Here is a 22,416-nt window from a genome sequence, read left to right as displayed (position 1 = left end):
TCAAACATGAATACTTTTAGGGCATCAAGATATATTTTCTGTCTCTTTTCAGATTCATGTTTGCTTAATAGTTCCCCTCTGTACTCCAATAAAAAAAAATCCCTCATCAAAAGGTACACAGCTGAACACCTCACATCCTACAAAAAAAGAAAATGTGTTAAGCTAATATTTCACAATTCTGGGTCTGTGTGTGGGTAATAATGCATACATATATTAAAAAACATCAAATGAATACCTTTTTCTGAATTTATATATTTCACATCAAACCCATCCTTGTCTTTAAAACAGATGTAAAATATGCAGCCTCCTCTTTTGGATTTAGCTACTTTTTTTCCTTCGCCGATTCATTCACGAGTTATCTACAAGTAAAACGCAGGGCAAACTAGCACTCACCCAGTCATTGTATATCCCATAAACAACATAGAATATCTAAACTAGCACTCACTTATCCAAACTAAATCCCCAAGATAACAGGAATGCATTAAATAACACCCACCCAGTCATTTTAAACATTATAAACAAAAGGACATGGCTGAACTAACAATCACTTTAACAAACTAGCTAAACTCCATAAACAGAGAATACTTAGCTAGCTAAAGTAATACTCATTTATCCAAACTGAACCCACTAAACAATGTAGAATGGTTAAAATAGCACTTACCCAGCTATCTGAAACCTCATCAACAAAAGAGAACAGCTAGCTAAGGTAGCACTCACTTAGCTAACTAAAGCCATAAACAGAGAATGGCTGGACTTGCATTGATTCAGCCACTTTAAGCCTCCAGAGCAACAGAAAAATGGCTAAACTAGCTAAATCCCATAAACAATAGCTAAATTAACACTTGTCCAGCTATTTTAAATGTCATAAACAAATGAAAGAGTCTTGGACATGTACTAGAGCTTGAGAAAAAGAAGACCCCCGAGACCACAATGTAACACAGGCTGATATCAATATGCACTGAAAATCCTCTGCAGAGCCCCTGTAAAGCATACTGCCCTTATAAAACAGGTCTGGACCTTACACATGCTATAACACACAAGCTCACAGTAAACACTGCAGTCCTAGTAGGTACTTAAGTCCTTATATAGAAGGTTTCTGTAACACATGTTAATCCACAAAAGCAGTCTAAACTAGCACTCAAACCACAAAACAATAGAAAATGTCTAAAATAGCCCCCCATCCCCTAAACAGAGAACAGCTAGCACCTAGCTAAAGTAGCACTCACTTGGCCAAACTAACCCCCTTGTCTCAGATATCATACAAAAACGAATTTATCATTAATGCAAGCCAAATGCGCTAAATACGTGCGCACTGTGAAAATTGTTTTAATAGGTTTAAAGTAAATCTGTTTACCTGAATTTCCAGTCCGCTTGGATGAGCTTGCACTGTGCTGTGTCCCTGCTCTGGTAAAATTCCACTCACTGGAATGACGATGAAACGCTAATTGCTGTAGCTCTCAGCCAATCAGCGCTCGAGAAGCCATTCTGAAGCCCAGCCAATCAGGAGTTGCAAACCTTAACACCAAGGTCACACAGGTGCTGCACAGCAGGTGACCTTAATAGATAAACTCATGATAAATGGTCTAAAGAGAGCTAATACTCATGTTCACCACTATTTTCCACAGATACCTTTAATGATTTCTATATTACTGGAAAGAAACTGGGCGAAGGAGGCTTTGGAACAGTCTTTGGAGGAACACGTCTTTCTGATCTCCTACAGGTTGTTACCTCAGTCTCTCCATAACTTCATTATCTCATCTATTGTCTTTTCAGTCCTCATAATCCTAAAACCTTGTATTATGCTTGTGTGCAGGTGGCCATTAAATTTGTCTCAAAACAGGAAGGTGATCTATATGTCCAAAGTGTAAGTGTACCTAGAAACCAAGCTTTACCTTCAAAAACCTGTCCATAAAGCATCCTAGTAGAAACACAGAACTGGATTTCACATGACCAGTTCTCATTATCTGATCTCACAATGTTTTCCTGCAGCCTGATGATTCCAAGCCTGTGCCTGCTGAAGTGGATCTCATGCAGATGATGATTGAGCCACCGTTAACAATATTATAAAGCTCATTGACTGGTTTGATGAGCCTGAGCGCTATATTCTAATCCTTGAGCGTCCTCACCCCTGCATGGACTTGGATTCCTTCATTGACTACTTCGATGGTTCCATCACTGAAGACATGGCCAGAGACTTAATGGTTCAGGCAGTTGGGGTGGGAAAAAAAATGCCACAAGAGAGGTGTCCTGCACCGGGACATCAAGAGAGAACTTCCTCGTCAACAAGGACACCTGGCTGTGGTGACTGGGTCAGGAAGGTTGGACATACTGATTATGCAGGTACATTTGAGTTTAGGGCACTGAAATCACTACAAAATTCACACATTGCTTACAAAATAAGGATCCTCAGAGGAGCCTGATGTCCCATAGCCACTCGAGCTGTTTAATGAAGATAGAAATGAAGATCTGTGCTCAGTTCTCCTTATTTCTCTTCCTCTGTTGTGTTCTCAGGCACCTTGGAATACTGGCCTCCAGAATTCTTCCTAAAGCGGAGGTACCACGCCAGGCCTGCAACAGTGTGGTCGTTAGGAGTCCTTCTGTTCAGGATGGTATGTGGATTCCTGCCCTTTAGAAACGGCCTGGAAAACCTCGAGGGGCTTCTGTGCTTTGAGGACAACCTATCCAGTGGTAAGATAAATGGAAGCATCTTGGTAAACAAGAAGAAAACGGCCACATATTTAAGTGTAAGAGACAGAAATCAGAAACGAGATCTGTAGTTGGGAGAATATGCAGAACTAAAGCTGAAGGATCGCAGTACATACCATGTGTCACCAAATGTTGAAGTTCAGATCTGTGTATTTGGCAGTCTTTTTGAAATGTAGAGATAATTTAAAAGAAAAGAGAAACATCATGCTAAAGCATCTTTCTGTCATCCAGTCCAGTCACTCTACACAGAATGCTGCGATCTGATTAGCTGGTGCCTGCAATACAAACCATCCAGGAGACCTACTTTTCAGCAGATCTTGCAGCACAGTTGGTTCCAATGCAGCGAGTCAGCCTAGGATCAGGTTAGCCAGGGAGGAAAGGAAGTTAATGCTAAAAGAAAAAGCAGTACAAGCTAAAATATGTATTTTGGTGATTGAGAGGAGCTGATGGTGTGATTAGTACATGCTCCTAACTTTCTAGAAATATCAATTAACATGAAAATATCTCAGCATTGCAAATCTTAAGGAGTGCATCTGTATCGAATGCATATTGTTTGGTTTGTGTTTCAGGCTGTGGAATGAGAATCCTGTGGTGGCCTGCAGAGACAGATCACAACAACGTTAGGGGATAACACAAATGTGGCACAGTCTGTGACCCATTGAGTGTAGAAGCTAGGGTGAGGTGTAGGAGTGAGTGTGAGGTGGTGGTGGTGGTAGAAGCTAGGGTGAGGCCTCCATCAGATCAAAGGAGGTAAGCAGTCAGAAAGGCTTGGCTTGTTTAATCAAGAAAATAAACTCTGAAATGTTGCAGCTCTTGTCATTTACTTATCACCATGCTAACGTCTAGTTATACCCATACATTTGGCATTGCATAAAGACACTGTATTAATGATAAAGCCATTCCACAAGTTCATGGTGAGAAATGAATGTGCTCTATTGGTGTAATGTCTCAAAAGATCATTTATAAACTATAAAACAATGACACTGGTTAAATAAACACATGCTAAACCTTAATCTACCAATCCACCAAAAAAACAATGGTACTCTATTCTTACTGGAAAATTGCCACTAGATGGCAGCATTACATTTTGGTTTTACCTCTCTTGCTTTTTCTTTATCTTTGTTGGTCAATGAACATTATTCACAAGATCATTGGCCATTCAGATGCCTCTAGTTTAGGCCAGACAAATAAAGTCAATACACCGTATGACTCGATTATATACATCCACAGATGGACAGCATACTGCCCTCCACAGCATAACCGAACCACCAGACCACTCACTGCCGGGGTCAAGCGTTCAGGCCTGTACTGTTCTCTTGGTGTAGGCCACACGTGCACCCATCCACTTGTGGAGAATATGGTGAAGCATTAGTAATCAGACATTGACCAGTTGAGAAGTCTAAGACTGAGGCTACTACCATCTGTATCCCACTACTGAACTCTGTCAGAGTCAATTAGATCGTTTCCTCTTGCCTTTGTGAATTCCAGAATTGAATTCAACTGCATATAATCATTTTTTTAAAGCAATGTGTGAATTTTGTAGTGATTTCAGTGCCCTAAACTCAATTGTACCTTCATAATCAGTATGTCCAGCCTTCCTGACCCAGTCACCACAGCCAAAGTCAACGAATTCAAGTCTGCTAGTCATTTGTATGACACAGCGAGCATGTGCTTTACTGTATAACTGTGTGTGTGTGTGTATATATATATATATATATATATATATATATATATATATATATATATATATATATATATATATATATATTCATTCCCTATTTGCGAACATTCGCTAGTCTTCTGTTTCTGGATGAAGATTAGAGAAGTGGATTTGAGAAGGTTGGCAGTTTAAACCTTTGGACCAGTCATGTCCAGAGCTGATGCTGAGTCGCCGTTTCATTTCATTTCATTTCATTTCAGCAGTTATTGAAGTTAAAATTGTTGCTAAACTGTCCAAAAGGGATATAAAATACCCCCATTCCTTGTTTTTCCAGTGTTCTTCTGTCCTGAGTTTACTAAACCCTCATAAATTGCTGTTCAAGAAGGGTATATTTCCAAGTTCTAAGATGTTTAAAGGGTTAATAATGGAATTAAACGGTATCAAATCAACCGGAGTATAAATGTGTGATATCTAGCTACCTTGGCTAAAGGAGTTCGTTTCAGCCGCCAAGCTGTAGGCTAGCAGGATTAGCATCTTGTTTAAGTGTAAATACACGATGTTAAGTGTAAACTCCTGCTGTTTACTGACTCAGAGACATGTTGAGATGAATATGATTATCATACAGCCTTGCTAAACGAGGTGCTTTATCGTACAGGTTGTTTTACTGGCGGGAAAAGCGAGCAAATTCTCCTGTATCCAAGATGGCGAGCTAACCCGAGACTACACTTCCCAGCGTACTGTGCGAGTGACGTCAGTAGCGGGAGCACCCCCAAACGGAGCCGCAGTGAAAGATACACACGCAGAAAAGAGGAGCAGACACTCAAAACACACATAAAACCTTAGTCTACTCGAGTAGTGAAAATTTAGACACACTTTCTGACACTTCGAGACAATATTACACACGGGGGAAAAGAGAGAAGATACCAGAAAGGAAGTTTGATTATTACAAAAGGAAAAAACTCTTGGTTTTCATTTCAAGAGATAAGATAGTCCTTTATTAGTCCCGCTGTGGGGAAATTCACAGTTCAAGTTCAGAAGACTGTTATACTGTTGAAAGTTGAGGTAAATATCTCACAAATACTTGACACTTGACAAGTTTTATTATTTTTCTACTACTGAGCTGAGTGCATTGTGTTTTGGTGTTATATCTGAACTTGTGCATTTTTTACAGTAACTACTTAAATTTTTATAGAGCCTCATTGAACTAAAATTTCCCATCATAACTCATTTGTACCCCCAGCTCTAATTTTAAATATTTTTTTGTTTTCTTCTCTATCAGCCTCCCACAACCATTCACACACACACTTTAAAAGAAGGTCACATCATTTCTGCGAATAAATATATGATTGTCTCTTTAACCCTGTACTCCCTGGTCTGTTGCATCTCTGTCTAAGCTCTCCTTAGCGTACCTAGCAAGATATCGACGCTGGTCCAAACCTCTGAAGAATCACAACCTATGGTTGACCCATCCCTCAATAGCAATACCTATAGTGGTGAAACAATTTGTGTAGACTGTGAGTTAGCTAATGTACCTACTGCGTTACATATACGTGTGCTACACTGGTCAGGATTTTGGTGGGTCTGGAGCCTACCTGGAATTTCTGGCTGTAAGACATGAGCACCTCCTTGACAGTAACTACATACTGCAGCTTCAGTATCAGCATGTGTCTGTCTCTCTTTCCTTCAACAGCTCCTCACTGCTAGCTCTCTGGTCTATTTGCAGACTGGGAAAAAGTCTGGTGTTTGTACTCAGCCTTGGCTCTGTAAAAGGGAGACAGAAAGAGCATCTTTCTCTCATCACTCTACACAAAATGCTGCAATCTGATTAGCTGGTGCCTGCAGTACAAATCCAGGAGGCCTACTTTTCAGCAGATCATAACTTTACCTCTGGAAACAGGTTGTAACAGTTATTGTTAAAGACACAAACCTTTTCCTCTGTCAGGGTGTAAGCGAACAGGACAAGTCCTATTGGATGAAAGCAAATAAAGAGTGAAGACTTTAGTGAACATTGGAATGCCTCTACTGAACACATCTCTTCAGACAGTCAGTCATGTTCTCTCTAAAACAGATTGTTCATCAGAGCGAAGAATCTTACCATGACAAGGACAAGGTATCCTCACCACAGCTGCCTCAAGGTCAACAGTTGGTCCTCCACAATGACCTCCCAAGTGAGAAAATGTTATTAAAAAATTGTTCAAATCTAGAACAAGTGTTCTAAAAGTTCTAGTCTGAATTATTGTTCTCCAATTCATTACTTAATGACATGTAAATGTATGTTTAATTTGAGTGTGTTTGGATTTCAGCACAGTTTGCTGATTTCCCTGCTCTAACAGACCCACTTATTAAACCTGGCAATTAACAGGCGAGTGGCAATTAAGCGCAGGACTCTGGCCCTCCAGGACTAGAATTGTCCACCACTGCCCAACAGGAGACTATTGGCTATGTGTCCAGAGACCAAACCCAACCCAGAACACCGAGCTGGCCCCGTTAGCAGAAGTATAACGTAAGTTAGCAGCGCCGCTAACCGTTCAATAGGAGTCATTACTTTAGCACTAGCTCGTTAGCGGCACTACAGTTCTAAACAGTCCAATAAAACAACCAATGTAAATATATTTTCTAGATTAGTGTGATTTTAACAGCTCGATACCGCAAAGCTAGACCTCAGTGTAAGCTACTGACCTTCAAAATGGTCAAGAAGGAAAAAAAGGAGAAAGAAGAAAAAGAGGCCGTTATATCTGCAGTAAAGCCGACCGAGTAAACACCTGGCCGCAGGAAAAGAACAGCAAACCCCATTGCAAAATGTGATAAATCCCAAATAATCTCGAGAGTAAAGAGTGCGTCTGTCTCTGATGAGTGCCGGTAAACGACTGAACGGATATCTTTTCCACAGCTGGAATTTTATGGAACTCACTAGTCCTCTAAAAACGTGTGTACTTTAAACTGAAGGTTTATATCTATGTATATGTATGTATTTTCTTAAGAAATCCAGGGGGGTTAGGTCATTTTGTGCCGGTTGCCCTCCTCCCAGCTGCCTGCACATTGGGCTGGGGGGCGCGCTGGCGTGCTAGCCGGTGTTCTACCAATTCATCCTACCTATCGAACGGTCCTGCCAAGGCTTACTGCGCATGCGCACATCAATATTACGCCCATAATTTCATCCTACCTGGACTTTCCGCATTGCATCAGTAAAGTCAGATAACTTGGAATTTATAATGCTTTATTGTGTTGTTGATGTTAATTGCTTGATATAAGTGTATTATATAATCCCATCTACATGTGATTGTTTATTCCATCGTTTAAATTTTGCACGTTTGTTCAGAATCGTCGAAAATATGTTTAAAACGTGTGCACAGTACCTGTAGTTTTACTGCTGGAAGCGCTTTCTGAGTTAATGTAGTCCATCAGATTATCCTACATGTAGAGTAATTTTCTATTAAATCACTGGTGTGATTTCCGTTATAATAGAGTGCCACTCTATCTATAAATATGCGCTACTGTAGGACATTTCGACGAGGTAGGACAACTCGACAGAACACCGGCACACCAGCCAGCGTGCCTACCAGCTGCTCACACTTTAACTGGTCTTCCAGCTGCTGGCACACCAGCCGGATACTAGCCAGCACATCCCAGCTGCCCACACATCAGCCGGCACAGCTGCCAGCGCGTCTCCCAGCTGCCCACACATCGGACGGGTGACTCAGACCGATAAATGTTGACTTCTGTATATGCACTGACAAAGCTGTGGTATTAGCAGAAAGTTTTTTTTTTTTTTTTTTTTGGTGGGGGGGTACACACGGACATCCACTGTGGTTAAGTTATTGTGACAGGGGGCTTCAAGTAGGCATTGGTTGGATGATAGTAATGTGTTCACCATATATCCAAATGTTTAAGGACACTCCTACTGAATGCATTCGGCTATTGTAAGTACTCTAAGTGGAACTGGTCTCTGGAATGCTGGTGCTCCATCCAATACTTTGGGAATGACATGGGGAGTAGGAAATGAGGAGGGGTGGTGATCATCCAACATCCAACAACAAACTTACTCACGCTCAAATAAATCAATGTTACTCCAACAAAATCAGAATAAACTCTGTTCTAATACATTTCATTTCGAAAGAATCTGTAAATTATCTAGTTTATAAGGATGGTTACGAAAAACCTAATTATGAAAGCCAAAGAGGAAAAATAATTAGTAGTACATGGACACAGAAGAATTATGTGTGATGACAGCTCCTGGTTACAGTTGGTGACATGCAGCAGGTCTGATTTGCTAATGTAGACCTGAAACCTTAGCAGTGTCCAAAACTCTGCCATATTCACTGTACCCTACATGCGAAAGTCCAGATCACTTCACAGAGCACTAATACAGGAAACAGAATTCAGTAAGGTGGTGAACGATTGTACACACGAATGTGTGAGCATGCATCTGTTTTCCTCATAGAAACTGCATTAAAAATCACCAAACCAAAAAATGCAATGACTGATGGCCATTCAGTGTCTGCTAGGGTACATCGTTTGTAGGCTGTGTGTGAAACGTTGGAAATGCAGTCTACTCAGGCAAGACTTTGACCAGTAATGTCTAAATCGACGTTCAGTCATTTAGCCTTCTATTTTATTGGGTGAAAATACTAATAGCTAATGGCAACACAGCTAAACGCTCAGGGCATATTGTTGCCTTTGTGATTCGGTTACAGAGACCACACTACACTGAGCTGTGAGATATGGCATTAAGTGGGCATCAAGGCATTAAGTCAACTACCTTCAGATTTAGACACAGCCATGCACTACTTATTGCAGTGCACTGTGGGATTGTGATTGGGAGCTGGAATTTCAGCACTAAGTTTTTCGGACTATTTCACGATGTAAGCCAGTGTTTCGTGTTGTTTAAAAAAATAAACATGGCAAAAAAATATGAGGTTTTGTTCCATATTTATAACGTGCTATTTAAAGCAAATACAGAGTTTATGAGGGCCCTAGGCAGTTGGAAATAAATATGGTTTACTGGCACAGTGTGCTTTGTGAAATATCCACCTGGTCTCCCACACAGGGATTAAAGCTTAGTCCTACTAGCTATGTTACATTCGAAATGTGTTTCTCTGCTAAAACTGTATTAAAACCTGAGTTGCGTGGCCGTGCAGGGCGCAGTTTCGCGATATCTGTTTACATGCGCGATTGCGTGTCTTACGCAGACTACGGCTTTACCGTCAGAATAATTGACGTACGTCTACGCAAGGCACCCGTGCACGGTGTATGTACATTAGACTTAGTTGGGTTAACTTAGATAGTTAAATCTTGTACGGAGTTAAGCCGTTCCACTAAAGGTCTGCAGACGCCTCAGCACAGCGGCAGTTCTTCCTCAAGTTATTTTTTGTAGCGCTTAGTTAAGTATAGTTAAATATAGTTATATTATGTAGCTAACATATTCTTATAATTGAATAGAAGTCGTTTAAGTAACAAGAGTTGTATTTTATTATAGTTTACCCTACTGCACACATACAATTAACGAATTTGGGAACAGAGGGAGGCGAGAAAGCCGCTGGAAAACAGTTGGGATGGAGCGTGTGTAGGAACGCGCCCCATATTTGAGTCACATGTCCCAGTTGGAGCTCATCACATGATCAGCTGCTGACCGCTGATGGATGCTGGATTTTCAGGATCCGTCGTTTCGAAGGTAGCAGAGGATCCGCTTCGTTCCTTCGTACCAACCTCGAGTAGCCTTTTTCGGGCCACGGTAAACCGAGAGGTTATTCGTGAGTGGACGTATTAGGTAGCAAACCTGGCGCTGTTGGTGGAGTGGATGATGAACGGGCACGCCATTCTGTACAGCGGGGTCACTCTGGCCTTCTGGAGCACCATCCTCATCGTCGGTGAGCGCCAGTGCCACATCTCTCACAGCCCCGTTCATTTTCTCAGTACAGTCGGTTGCCCTCTCCTTTAGACCTTTGACTGTTTTTCTCGTGATTTTACGGATTACGAGACTGGTCAGCTTCGTGTTTTTGATGTTAAAGAACCGCCGCTGGTTGTCTTAGCCTTCGCCGCACTGAGCTAAGCTAGCAAGCTAGTTAGCTATCTAGCATGTTTGCTAGGCAGCTAGTCAGTTTCTTGTCACCATTATCACACAGTGAAATATTAGCTTAGCTTTTCTACTGTCACCCAAAAACGAAATCGCTGCACATAACCGAGTAGACCGTGCTAAAAGTCTCTGTCCAGATGTGCGATTGACAAGAATAGGTGACCCAGAACTTGCTAGCTAGCGCATTATGTAGCTAGCTACAGTGTTAAACAGTAAACAGCGTTTATGGTAGCTAGCGTTGATGTAAGTTATCGCTGTTTCCGAGTGGGAAGCGATCGTGTTTCTTGTGTGGAAGTGTGCAAATAGTAAAATAAGTGAGTGAGAGTGCCACCCTCCAAAATAAATGTAATTGATGGTGGTTTTGGTGGATGCATCTCTCTTGCACTCGCTTCACTGGAAGTCACGATTTTCCCCACCAGGATGTGGCGATCGTGGCAGTTTTTCTGACACCCTTCGAGCTATAGTAACGTTACAGTTTAATGTGCTTTGCTTACTTTGGCAAGCGATTATTAACATGTGCTTGCTTTATCGCTAACTGTGTGATTGGGGTTTATAAACTTAGATCTCATTCTTAGTTGTTAAAGTGTTCAGCCTTGCTGAATGAGCTGGAATGAGGAACGGAAAGTTCTCATGTGACGGTGAGAGATCGCCCAGAGCCCAACCAAGTTCCACATCGTGTTATTCTTTATTTAGTTTTATGAGCTTCCTATAACGCTATTTCTTAACTGTTGGTGCTGCTAGCATGCTGAACTTGATCTTTTGAAATATGACATAAAGCTCAAATATGCAGTTTTCCCTTCCCTGCCTGTCTAATAAATAATGCAAGTTTATGCCACCTGAATTTTCTTTTTCTTTTTTTTTTTTTTTTTTTGGGGGGGGGGGGTTCTTTCTTACCTCCAGTGCACAAAAAAAACAGAGAATACCAGCATGTCTTACACTTTACACTGTAAATCTGTTAGCTGGTCAGACATAATGAAGTAAGAACTTGATGAGATGAAGGAAATATTTGAATTTGAAAAGACATTTGTCATCAAACCAAGCCATGATGTTTTAAATAAACAAAATGCATGGTCAGTAATTTGGTATTTTATGGTATTAGAGTATCATTGCTGCGTCAAATTCTGTATGCCTGTCTTGAGGTTCCTAATATTACTAATCTGACCTCCCTGTCTCTCATCAGGCATTTGCTATACGATCTTTGACCTTGGATTCCGATTTGATGTAGCATGGTGAGTTGACCGCATCAGTGTTGATGTTTTTGTGGTATTGGGTTTAAACTTGGTCTAAATCTATATTCTGGTCTAACTTAAAGTATATTTCTGACTGTTTTCACTGTTCTGTCTTGCGTTCCGCAGGTTTCTGACCGAGACGTCCCCGTTCATGTGGGCCAACCTTGGGATTGGCTTGGCCATCTCCCTCTCTGTGGTTGGAGCAGCTTGGTATGTGTGTGTTCGCGCACTCGCGCTAGTTCCTCTTTTGCCTTTCTTTCACAACTTTGGGGAGTTTTCAAGATGTAGAAAAGTAATATTACTTATATGGTGCTAATGTATGTTGCTCAGTTTAATCGGTCCAATAGGTCTTTTAGCCTGACTAAAGGCAGTTTATTTTAATAGCCTGACTGAACTGCAGACTCTGACTCCTCCACTGTTGGCAAAATTAGTTATTGAACAAGGACAGAATGACTTTGACATAGACAATAAATAAAATGGTAATAACATTTGAGGCTCATTTTGATGTCCTGTCTTCTGATCAGTCTTCTGAGGCTAGACACTTAATCATAACTATGAGATGTATTGTACTCTTTGCCTCTGCAGGGGTATTTACATTACTGGCTCCAGCATCATTGGTGGTGGTGTTAAGGCCCCAAGAATTAAGACCAAGAATCTTGTCAGGTATTTGCTTCCTACACTTAGTATTTGGATTTCTATGGTTCAGGTTCTGTTTTAAATACTCTCTTACATTGTGTAGTTCTTATTGCTGAAGTGACTGGTTTTTTTTTTATTCCATCCCAGTATTATCTTTTGTGAGGCTGTTGCCATCTATGGGATTATCATGGCTATTGTCATTAGTAATATGGCAGAGGTAAGCTTTTAAAAGTGAAATTGCAACCAGATGACCTTTGTTTATCTTTTAGGCCAAGTGAACTATTGACTTTCAAACTGATATTTGGATACAGGCTATTAATGACATCTGTGTATTCATTGTTGGTAATGTTGTCCTGTGCATTGTAAAGGCATTGGATCTTGATCTGAACGTTTTGTGTTATAGAACTTCAGTGGCACGACACCAGAGACAATTGGTGCAAGGAACTACCAAGCAGGTAAAACAGCAATTTCTTTGGTTAAGGAGTATTGTGATCTTAAAGGATCATTTTATATGTTAATGTTGTGAAGCGCAGCACTGCATCTCTCAGCTTCATCAATTTGACAGAATTCATGATTGCTAGTAGAAAACTAATATTGCACCCTTATGTATCTTGTGCATGTGCCACAAATTGTATTTTTTGTTTTTGTTTGTTTTTACTATTTATTTATTATTTATTAAGTAGTGCCTTTCTAGTAATTTCCTAAAAAAACAAATGTGGTTGCATAATAAACCATGTTTAATGTAGGTATGTGAGTGTAGAGAACCTTTACAACCTTTTTCATATGATGATTCTTTTGACATTATTAATATGGTTAATGTCATTAATATGATTATAAAAATAAAAAAAAAACTTGGTTCGGGGGGTGGGTGGCAGATTTGATTAGTTAACAGCTGTTTCAATGATTCTATCTTCTTTTTCGCTGGAGTGCCAATAAGTACGTTGGTGATTCGACCCATCCTCTCTAGAGAGGCCGCCCAGGTGCTCGTTCAGTCTCTCGTCACTTCGAGACTTGACTAATGCAACTCTCTTCTGGCTGGTCTCCCTCTGCGCACCATCAGGCCCCATGTCACTCCTGCTGTGTTCTATTCACTGGCTTCCCGTAGCTGCCCGCATCAGATTCAAAATCTTGACGCTGGCCTACAAAGCCAAGAACAGACCAGCCCCTCCGTACTTGATGGCTATGGTAAAAAGCCGATCCGCACCAAGAGCCCTTCGAGCTTCAAATCTCTTTTTTCTGTCCTGGCACCAAAGTGGTGGAACAAACTTCCCATGGGTGTCTGAACGGCAGAGTCGCTCGCTGTCTTCAAACGCAGACTGAAGACCCACCTCTTCCGAGAATACTTGGGCGAATAACAGAGTGGTCACCTTACTGACTTGTGTTTAGTAGTGTCTAAACTTAGAGGTATCTTTGAACTTTTCGCCTTTTCTAGAGGTTTTTCTTGGGTAAATAGCAAAGCACTTTTGTAAGTCGCTCTGGATAAGAGCGTCTGCTAAATGCTGTAAATGTATATGATAATTTTTGTGATTCCTTTCCAGGTTACTCTATGTTTGGTGCTGGGCTTACTGTTGGCTTCTCAAATCTTTTCTGTGGCATCTGCGTTGGCATCGTCGGCAGTGGGGCTGCCTTGGCTGATGCTCAAAATGCCAGCCTCTTTGTTAAGATTCTCATTGTGGAAATCTTCGGCAGTGCCATTGGTCTCTTTGGTATCATTGTGGCCATCTTGCAGGTGGGTCATTGGCTAGATTCATACATAGAATTATGAGAACTGTGTCTCTTCACATCAGTGACTTTCCAAAAGAGCATTTTTTATTAGTAGTATAGTATATATTATTAGTTATTTAGTATATTATTATTCTAGGGGAAGAGGGTATGAAGTTTTTTGTGGCTGGAAACTACATGTTCCTCATTAGTTGTGACTCATAAGCTCATGTAGAGCTTCCTTACTTGGATTGAGGATGAAGTGGTATTAATCACACTAACCTAGGCCTGCACAGAATAACTTCATTGTGTACTGGTCTTTGTTATACTGCTATTGGCAAAGATTGTATGCTATGACTAAATCACAGTGTTTGTAAACTGTGTACTGTTGGTATGTTTAACATTCTAAATTACAGATGGACATTACTGTGTGTTCATATAATGAACATCCAAATTGCAATTCATAGTAATGTAATTGTCATGTTTTGTCCATGTCTTTTAGTCCTTATGTGCGCCTCTTATCCTGGTCACAAAAAAGGACATTGTTTTTTATTATACGGCAGTTATCCTAAAACTAGATTAAAAATGCAGTATATCATCATGCTTGCAGTATCACAATATATTGAATCATAACCTCTATATTATGATGCATATCTAATCTAAACTTCCCCGCCTTTAAAATATACCAAGCCAACATTATAAAAACGGTTCTGTATGTAAAGGAAAAAGTGTAAGAATGTTCAGTCAAGAGCCAGTCTAAACACACACAGACACACACACACACGCACACACACACACATTTCCATGTAGAGTTTTCTCTTGCTCTCATTCTCATTTAACACCAGCCATCGCACTTTGGTCGCACTTTGGAAAATTCACATTATATGGCCATAATTTCTCAGTCACACTCTGCAGACGGGTCGGATGTCCGTAGTTAAATTCTGATTATCTAACCATCCTGTCAAGGTTATTGCAAATTAAACTAATGTATTTAGATCGTCCCTCTGCATGGAAGAACGCAGGCTAATTTCCTCTGGCCCTCAGGTACAATTAACTAGGGGTTAAATTGAAATTGCACAGATTGTTGGCAGTACTATGCTGTTTGAATATTTATATTAAAAAAACGTCTACATTTTTAATGCTTTCTTTGTGTGTTTCAGACATCGAAAGTAAAAATGGGAGATTAGAGAACACCATGGCCTGCAAGATGAATAAACCACCAAGAAGAAAGACGCTGTGGTTTAGGCACAGACCGACTGTGTAAATACATAGTAAATTATTTAAATGTATTTTTTTTTCTTTGTGTGTTTTTAACCATGGTTTCCTGAAGAGTGCAATGGGTTAAACTTTGTTTTAAAGGATTTCATGTTTGTTAAACACTGATCCTTAAGACGAATGGCTCCCCTCTCACTGCTGATCAGAATAAAATCGCAACATTTAATGGAGGATGAATTATAATGGCTATATTGATGTTTGTAGACCCCTATCGTCATTGACCTATGAGACCTAATTATTTTTTTTATTATTTCTTTTTTATGGAAGTGTAGAATTAAACATAAAAGAACACACGACATACAAACATTCTGTAGTTTATGCACAGAGAGCGGACTTTGGAGCCCCTTGAACATGGTACGTTTGTGAAAGTTTCGGAGTTCTTTAGGCCTGTATACTTTGCTGTGATCGCTGTTCTGTACTATACACAAGTGAAACTTGCAACCAGTGTGGTTCTTTGCAGTAGTATGGCTGTAAATACTTCTTGCTCCACTGTATATGATTGTGTTCAAGACATAAGTGTCCATTGTAATAATAATGGAAAGAGAACTCTCAAACCTTCCAACATCTGTTATTCTCGTGCATTATCTGTTTCCCCTCTGTAGCAGTTGGTACACAAGGCTGCGCCATCTTTCTTGTTCTTGCTCAGAACCCGCCCCCTTGGGTTTTCTGATTCACAATTGGCAGGGCACTCTTCAGTTCTGTTTGGTTAAAAACAAGAGGATATAATAATCTGGCGTGAGAGTGTGTGTGTGTATGTGTGTGCGTGTACATATAGGAGCACGTAAAAGTGTATATGTGAGGCATGAGGGTGTTCACCATTCTGTATTTCCCTAGCTGTATGTAGTCTTAATTTTCTTTTTATTATTTTTGTTTATTAAAGCAAGAAGTGGTCTTGATCCACAGGTCTCTGTGGTGGTATCTCTAGACTGTATTTGAACTTCTCTAGACAGAAGACATCTCTGTTGCTCAGGTCACTAAAAGGAATGCTTCATTGTTTTTCCACCCAATCTTTATCTGCTGCATGTGTAACAGTTGATCCCTCATGGACAATTTGGATGCATTCTTCCTCGTACATAGAAAGTCCAGGAAACCCATATATTGTCTCTGGTACTTGACTGCTCCAGATGCAGACAGTGATTAGGTTGAAAATGGTGTAGTATTTCTGCATCGCTATTGGTGATCTTATCGAGAGGAAGGTTGCTGTGATGATTGGCATCACAAACATGTTTTGTGGTGATCAGCTCAATTGAGAGGTTAATACGGGTTTAATGACCGTTTCGAACATTTGGACTGTTTAGCGTTGAAATGGTCTGAATGTTCTGTGTTCTGATCTGATCTCTCTCGAAAGCAGCTGTAGTTCGGCCAAAAGATCTCAACCCTGTTTGACCAGTCGGCCTTTACTTGGCTATGCGTGTGGTGTTTTTGGTCGGTCTTTTGTTTTCCCTTTCAATTTTTAAATGTTCAAAGTCATAATCCAGCATTTTTCAATCTAATCGCAATCTGTTGTGCTCATGCTTAACTACAGTTTCACCACATTTTACAGAGGGCAGGGAAGAAAATTAACTCGTAACTCAAAATGCATACAATTGAAGCAAATGGGCAGATGTCTCATGTTTTAGCTTGAAAAATGCTGTATTTTGTATTGTTTACTATTTAGAATGTTCACGTTATAGCAAGAGAATGGTCATAAAAAAGAGTTTTCACAGCAGAAGCCAAAATTTGTCTGCAATCTTGCTACATACGTTAATGTTAAGACTATTCACACTCATGTGTATTGTGTGTTCACGTTTCTTTTAAAGCATTCCAATAATCTAAGTCAGCCAGGATGTAAAGATGAATTGGCTCCGGTTCTCTGGAGTTCAGGAAGGACCTTTTTAGAGACACAGACCCCTTTAGGTGGACATCCAGGCCTGGGACGTCTGCTAGTAGTTCAAGGTTCAGGGTTCTCATGGAAATCGCGCTCTCTTGACCATGCCTCCAGTGATTGTGTTTGATCTGTTGATGTGGTGATTCCATTGTTTTGACATGTGCAAAAGTGGATCCTCTTGACTTCATACTTGTTCTTGAACAAATAAAATTGTCCAAACAAATCCACTGAAGTTTTCCTTCTTTTCTAAATGGCTTTATCACTTGATAATCTGGCAGACATGAAGTTAGTAAACTACAAGTGTATGAGTAAAGTGAAAGTTACTTCCACTGAATTGAAGAAAATTGGTAGGACATCCTTTTGTACTCATGGTCATATATATATATATATATATATATATATATATATATATATATATGTATATATATGTATGTATGTATATATATATATATATATATATATATATATATATATATATATATATATGTATGTATGTATATATATATGTATATATATATATATATATATGTATGTATATATATATGTATGTATATATATATATGTATGTATATATATATATGTATGTATATATATATATGTATGTATATATATATATATATGTATGTATATATATATATGTATGTATATATATATATATATATATATATATATATATATATATGTATATGTATATATATATATATATATATATATATATATATATATATATATATATGTGTGGTGCAGTGGTGGCTCAGCGGTTAGAGCTCTGGGCTGTCGATAACAGGGTTGTGGGTTCGATTCAGCTGCCACTGTTGCCACTGTTGGGTCCTTGAGCAAGGCCCTTTACCCTCTTTGCTCCCCGGGCGCTGGAGTTGGCTGCCCACTGCTCTGGGTGTGTGTGTACTCACTGCCCCTAACACATGTGAGTGTGTGTTCACTACCAGATGGGTTAAATGCGGGGGACACATTTCGCTGTACACTGTACAGTGACAAATACGTGCACCTTTACCTTATATATATATATTTTTTATTAACTTACTGGACCCTTAATAGTCAGTACTGAACAGAGGGGTATTTTACTAAGTGGGATTTCTCTGTTAGCCAGATTTTCAGTTTAAGCCCAAAAGTAAGGACTGTCTTAATAGGATTGTTATACAGGCTGGACTCTAGGCTTAGGTTGAAAAATGTATTTATATTATAACTAAATGCAGTGATTATGCAAAAGGGCAATATTTATTGCAGGGAACAACCCAGCTACTTGTACACCACACTCCTCCCAGCTCTAGTCTTATTAAATTAAGCAACGTGGACACATTGTTACACCCCTAATATGTTTATAAAAATATATTTGCGCACAAAAACACTGTCAAGTTAATAAATCCATCAACTTCACTATATATGCATATGCATTTCTCACTGTCTGACATGAAACCAGAATAAACTTTTCCCGTTTTAGGTCAATTTGGATTAACAAAATTATTTATCTTGGCTAAATGCCAGAATAACGAGAGAGGGAATTCAAGGCAATTTTTTATTACTTTCTGCAAAGTCAAAAGTTTAAATACATTTTATTAGTATTTGGTACCATTTGTCCTTAAACTATATGACTTGGCTCAAACATTTTGGATATCCTTCCACAAGCCTCTCACAATAGTTGGCAGGAATTCTCCCCCATTCCTCCTGATAGAACTGGTGTAACTGAGCCATGTTTGCTGGCAGCCTTGCTTGCACATGCCATTTCAGCTTCAGCCAGCATCTTCACATGGTCTTTTGCTTTTGTTCTTGGGTTGATTTCGGCACATTTCGGACCAAAGCACATCTCTGGGACACAGGACCTGTCTCCTTCCTGAGCAGTATGATGGCTGGACATTCCCATCTTGTTTGTACTTGCGTATAATTGTTTGTACAGATGAACGAGGCACGAAAAGTAAAGATGGGGCATTCAAAAACAACACTGTGCCAACTGTTATACATGGTGGTGGAAGCATCATGCTCTAGGGCAGCACAAAGTGGGTGGAATAATGAACTTCCTCAGATTTCTTTAGCACAACCTAAATCAAGCATACATCAGAGGTGATGACAATAACTTATTGACAATAAATGAGCTGTGCTTAAAAGCAGGTCTGTCCCAGTAAATAACACATTTATTGGAACTTATTGGAAAAAGTGTTCCAATATCCAACCAGAATTCTGCCAGAAACTTGTTGATGCGAGGTGCAAATTGCTGAGGGACATTTAACCAAATATCGCTGTATGTATGTATGTATGTATTTGAACACATATGTAGAACTTTGACCAAGTATTGATTTCAGATCCCCATGTTAGACACTCAGAACAAGGACAGTTTAAAGAAATCATTCCAATATATTTCAACATTTAAAGAAAACAGTCTAATACTGCCATTGCTATAATGCTTATTATGAGCGTTTCCCACCATAACTGTAGCTTTTCTGGTAGAGAAGGTACATTCATGTACCTGTAAATGTAAGCTAGAGGTCTCTGGCCCTAGTTTATCTGATGATGGCCCATGCCATTCTTTATTTCTTTTTTTTTCATTTTAAGGTGAAATAAAGTGCTAAAGTGATCTTATTATAAGTCATCATCTGTGATTTTGGCAAAGTTATGAATATCACTGAGTGCCAGATCATTTGGGAAGGCTTCACCATTAAAATCTCAGTTTATTTAATCCTTATACATTATACTTTATAACAGTTAACAGTTAACTGGACATTAGTCTGCATTAGACAGTAACAACCACAAGCAATGACATAAATAAAACAGAATGACAGAGGGGCTAGGGCAAAAATGACTGTCATTTTCTGGGTTATGGTAATGTTTATCATAGACAGTGGCATCATAGGTATCATCAGATACATGTAGAAACATTTAGAATTCACATTAATGAAACTTGATCATAAATTTTGTTGCTAGGAAGGGGCACAGAGTTACATGAGAAATGTCATTTCAGGGTCACTGCAGTGCAGTGCTAGTCCAGGCATTTAACAGAGGGGTAGCTGTATAAAGCTGAATATAATAAGGTGTACTGCTTTATGCAAATCTTTTGAAATATTTAGTAAAACTTAAACTTAAACTTAAGTGTGCTCTTAAAACAGCTCTTACCACCAAGCCTCCACTAGATGGAGGCAGAACGTGCAAATCAAATGCTGTTTCTAAAAGCTTTCTGGGTTCATGTATTAATTGCAGTTCAGTTCTGATAACATTGTTAAATAGTTGGTTAGATCACAGGGTTGTAGTTAGTGAGTACCAAAACCATTACAGTGTGAACAAATAACATTTCATTGGGAATAATGTATTATATTAATGTATTTATTTTATATCACCTCCACAGTTACACAAAAAGCTGACAAAATGTAAATCTGATTAGTTAGAAAGAACAAATAAAACAAGCTTCTTTCCAAACTTTGGAGTCACATCAAATAGTAGTAATCCATCAAAACAGTAAAGTTCACTCTATGTTTATGGTAGTAAAGTATTGAGTGGTGAAAGTGAAAGACCTGTGAAAACATTAGTTTCGAGATAGAAAGCACAGTTGTATGCAAAAGTGAAGTTAATGTCAAATGTTTTAAAGCCTTTTATTTGTCTTTAATACAGTTTCCTACACCATCAAAAAAAAAAAAAAACTAGCAGGAAAAGGTTTAGCTGAATCAAATCCACCACAGCATCAGAAGACTATGTTTATAAGTGTCAACAGCTTGTGTGATAGTCAGCTCACATGGCAACACCTTGTAGAAAGGCTTAACACTGCAAAAAGTCTCAGTTTCAACTGTGAAGAGAAGTCTGGGAGCTGCAGGTTTGACAGGTGGAGGTGCCATTGCTAAGATGGCAAAACAAGAAAAGCATGCGTGACTGCCATGAAGCGCTGCCAGTGGAATACTGAATAAATGGAGATGTTCTCAATTGTCTGACTTTTTGAATGCATATGGACGAATTACTGATGCAACCCAGGCACACAGAAATCAAATGATTTAAACCATAACCTACTACACCTAAACCGATTTCTAACCTCAACCTAACCTAAACTTAACCTACTACACCTAAACCTAATTCTGACCTCAATCTAACCTAAACCTAACCTACTACACCCCAACCTAATTCTAACCTAAACTTAACCTACTACACCTAAACCTAAGTCTGACCTCAATCTAACCTAAACCTAACCTACTACACCCCAACCTAATTCTAACCTAAACTTAACCTACTACACCTAAACCTAATTCTGACCTCAATCTAACCTAAACCTAACCTACTACACCCCAACCTAATTCTAACCTAAACTTAACCTACTACACCTAAACCTAATTCTGACCTCAATCTAACCAAAACCTAACCTACTACACCCCAACCTAATTCTAACCTAAACTTAACCTACTACACCTAAACCTAATTCTGACCTCAATCTAACCTAAACCTAACCTACTACACCCCAACCTAATTCTAACCTTAACCTAACCTACTACACCTAAACCTAATTCTGACCTCAACCTAACCTAAACTTTACATACTACACCTAAACCTAATTCTAACATCAGCCTAACCTAAACTTTACCTACTACAGCTAAACCTAATTCTAACCTCAACCTAACCTAAACCTAACCTACTACACCTAAACCTAATTCTAACCTAAACCTAACCTACTACACCTAAACCTAATTCTAACCTCAACCTAACCTACTACACCTAAACCTAATTCTAACCTCAACCTAACCTAAACTTAACCTACACCTAAACCTAATTCTAACCTAATTCTAACCTCAACCTAACCTAAACTTAACCTACTACAGCTAAACCTAATTCTAACCTCAACCTAACCTAAACCTAACCTACTACACCTAAACCTAATTCTAACCTAAACCTAACCTACTACACCTAAACCTAATTCTAACCTCAACCTAACCTACTACACCTAAACCTAATTCTAACCTCAACCTAACCTAAACTTAACCTACACCTAAACCTAATTCTAACCTAATTCTAACCTCAACCTAACCTAAACTTAACCTACTACAGCTAAACCTAATTCTAACCTCAACCTAACCTAAATTTAACCTACACCTAAACCTTAAGTATCTGCTGCCTTGCATGTACACCACATTAAAAATCTACCCCCAGATTTTCAGACATGAAGACGCTTCAGCTAACATTTCTTGAAGTAGTTCAATTTTGAGGTATGTTTTGGATCATTGTCCTGTTGTGGAAGGTTCAGTTTTGTGGCTGACTGCATCACATTCGCAACCAGAGTTTGATT

General features: G+C 39.2%; 1 protein-coding gene across 1 annotated transcript; it reads left to right on the top strand.

The window, feature by feature from the left end:
* The first annotated feature begins 9,967 nt into the window (after nt 1-9,967).
* Nucleotides 9,968-17,370, top strand: atp6v0b (ATPase H+ transporting V0 subunit b). Its single transcript, XM_072688229.1, has 8 exons — nt 9,968-10,233; nt 11,620-11,668; nt 11,795-11,878; nt 12,254-12,331; nt 12,452-12,521; nt 12,708-12,759; nt 13,843-14,033; nt 15,166-17,370. The coding sequence occupies exons 1-8, from the start codon at nt 10,164-10,166 to the stop codon at nt 15,190-15,192; spliced, it is 621 nt and encodes a 206-aa protein (XP_072544330.1). The 5' UTR covers nt 9,968-10,163; the 3' UTR covers nt 15,193-17,370.
* Nucleotides 17,371-22,416: the final 5,046 nt, after the last annotated feature.

This window comes from Salminus brasiliensis, chromosome 9 (assembly GCF_030463535.1).
Source record: "Salminus brasiliensis chromosome 9, fSalBra1.hap2, whole genome shotgun sequence".
Taxonomy (NCBI): domain Eukaryota; kingdom Metazoa; phylum Chordata; class Actinopteri; order Characiformes; family Bryconidae; genus Salminus; species Salminus brasiliensis.
Note: the sequence above shows the minus strand (reverse complement) of the source record. Positions and strands in the feature narration are given on the sequence as shown.

Bases quoted from the DNA above. Each gene is read 5' to 3' on its own strand.
- atp6v0b (XM_072688229.1), top strand. From the start codon at position 10,164: ATGATGAACGGGCACGCCATTCTGTACAGCGGGGTCACTCTGGCCTTC. The intron at 10,234-11,619 runs GTGAGCGCCAGT...GTCTCTCATCAG, and splicing joins GAGCACCATCCTCATCGTCG to GCATTTGCTATACGATCTTT. The intron at 12,522-12,707 runs GTAAGCTTTTAA...TTTGTGTTATAG, and splicing joins TCATTAGTAATATGGCAGAG to AACTTCAGTGGCACGACACC.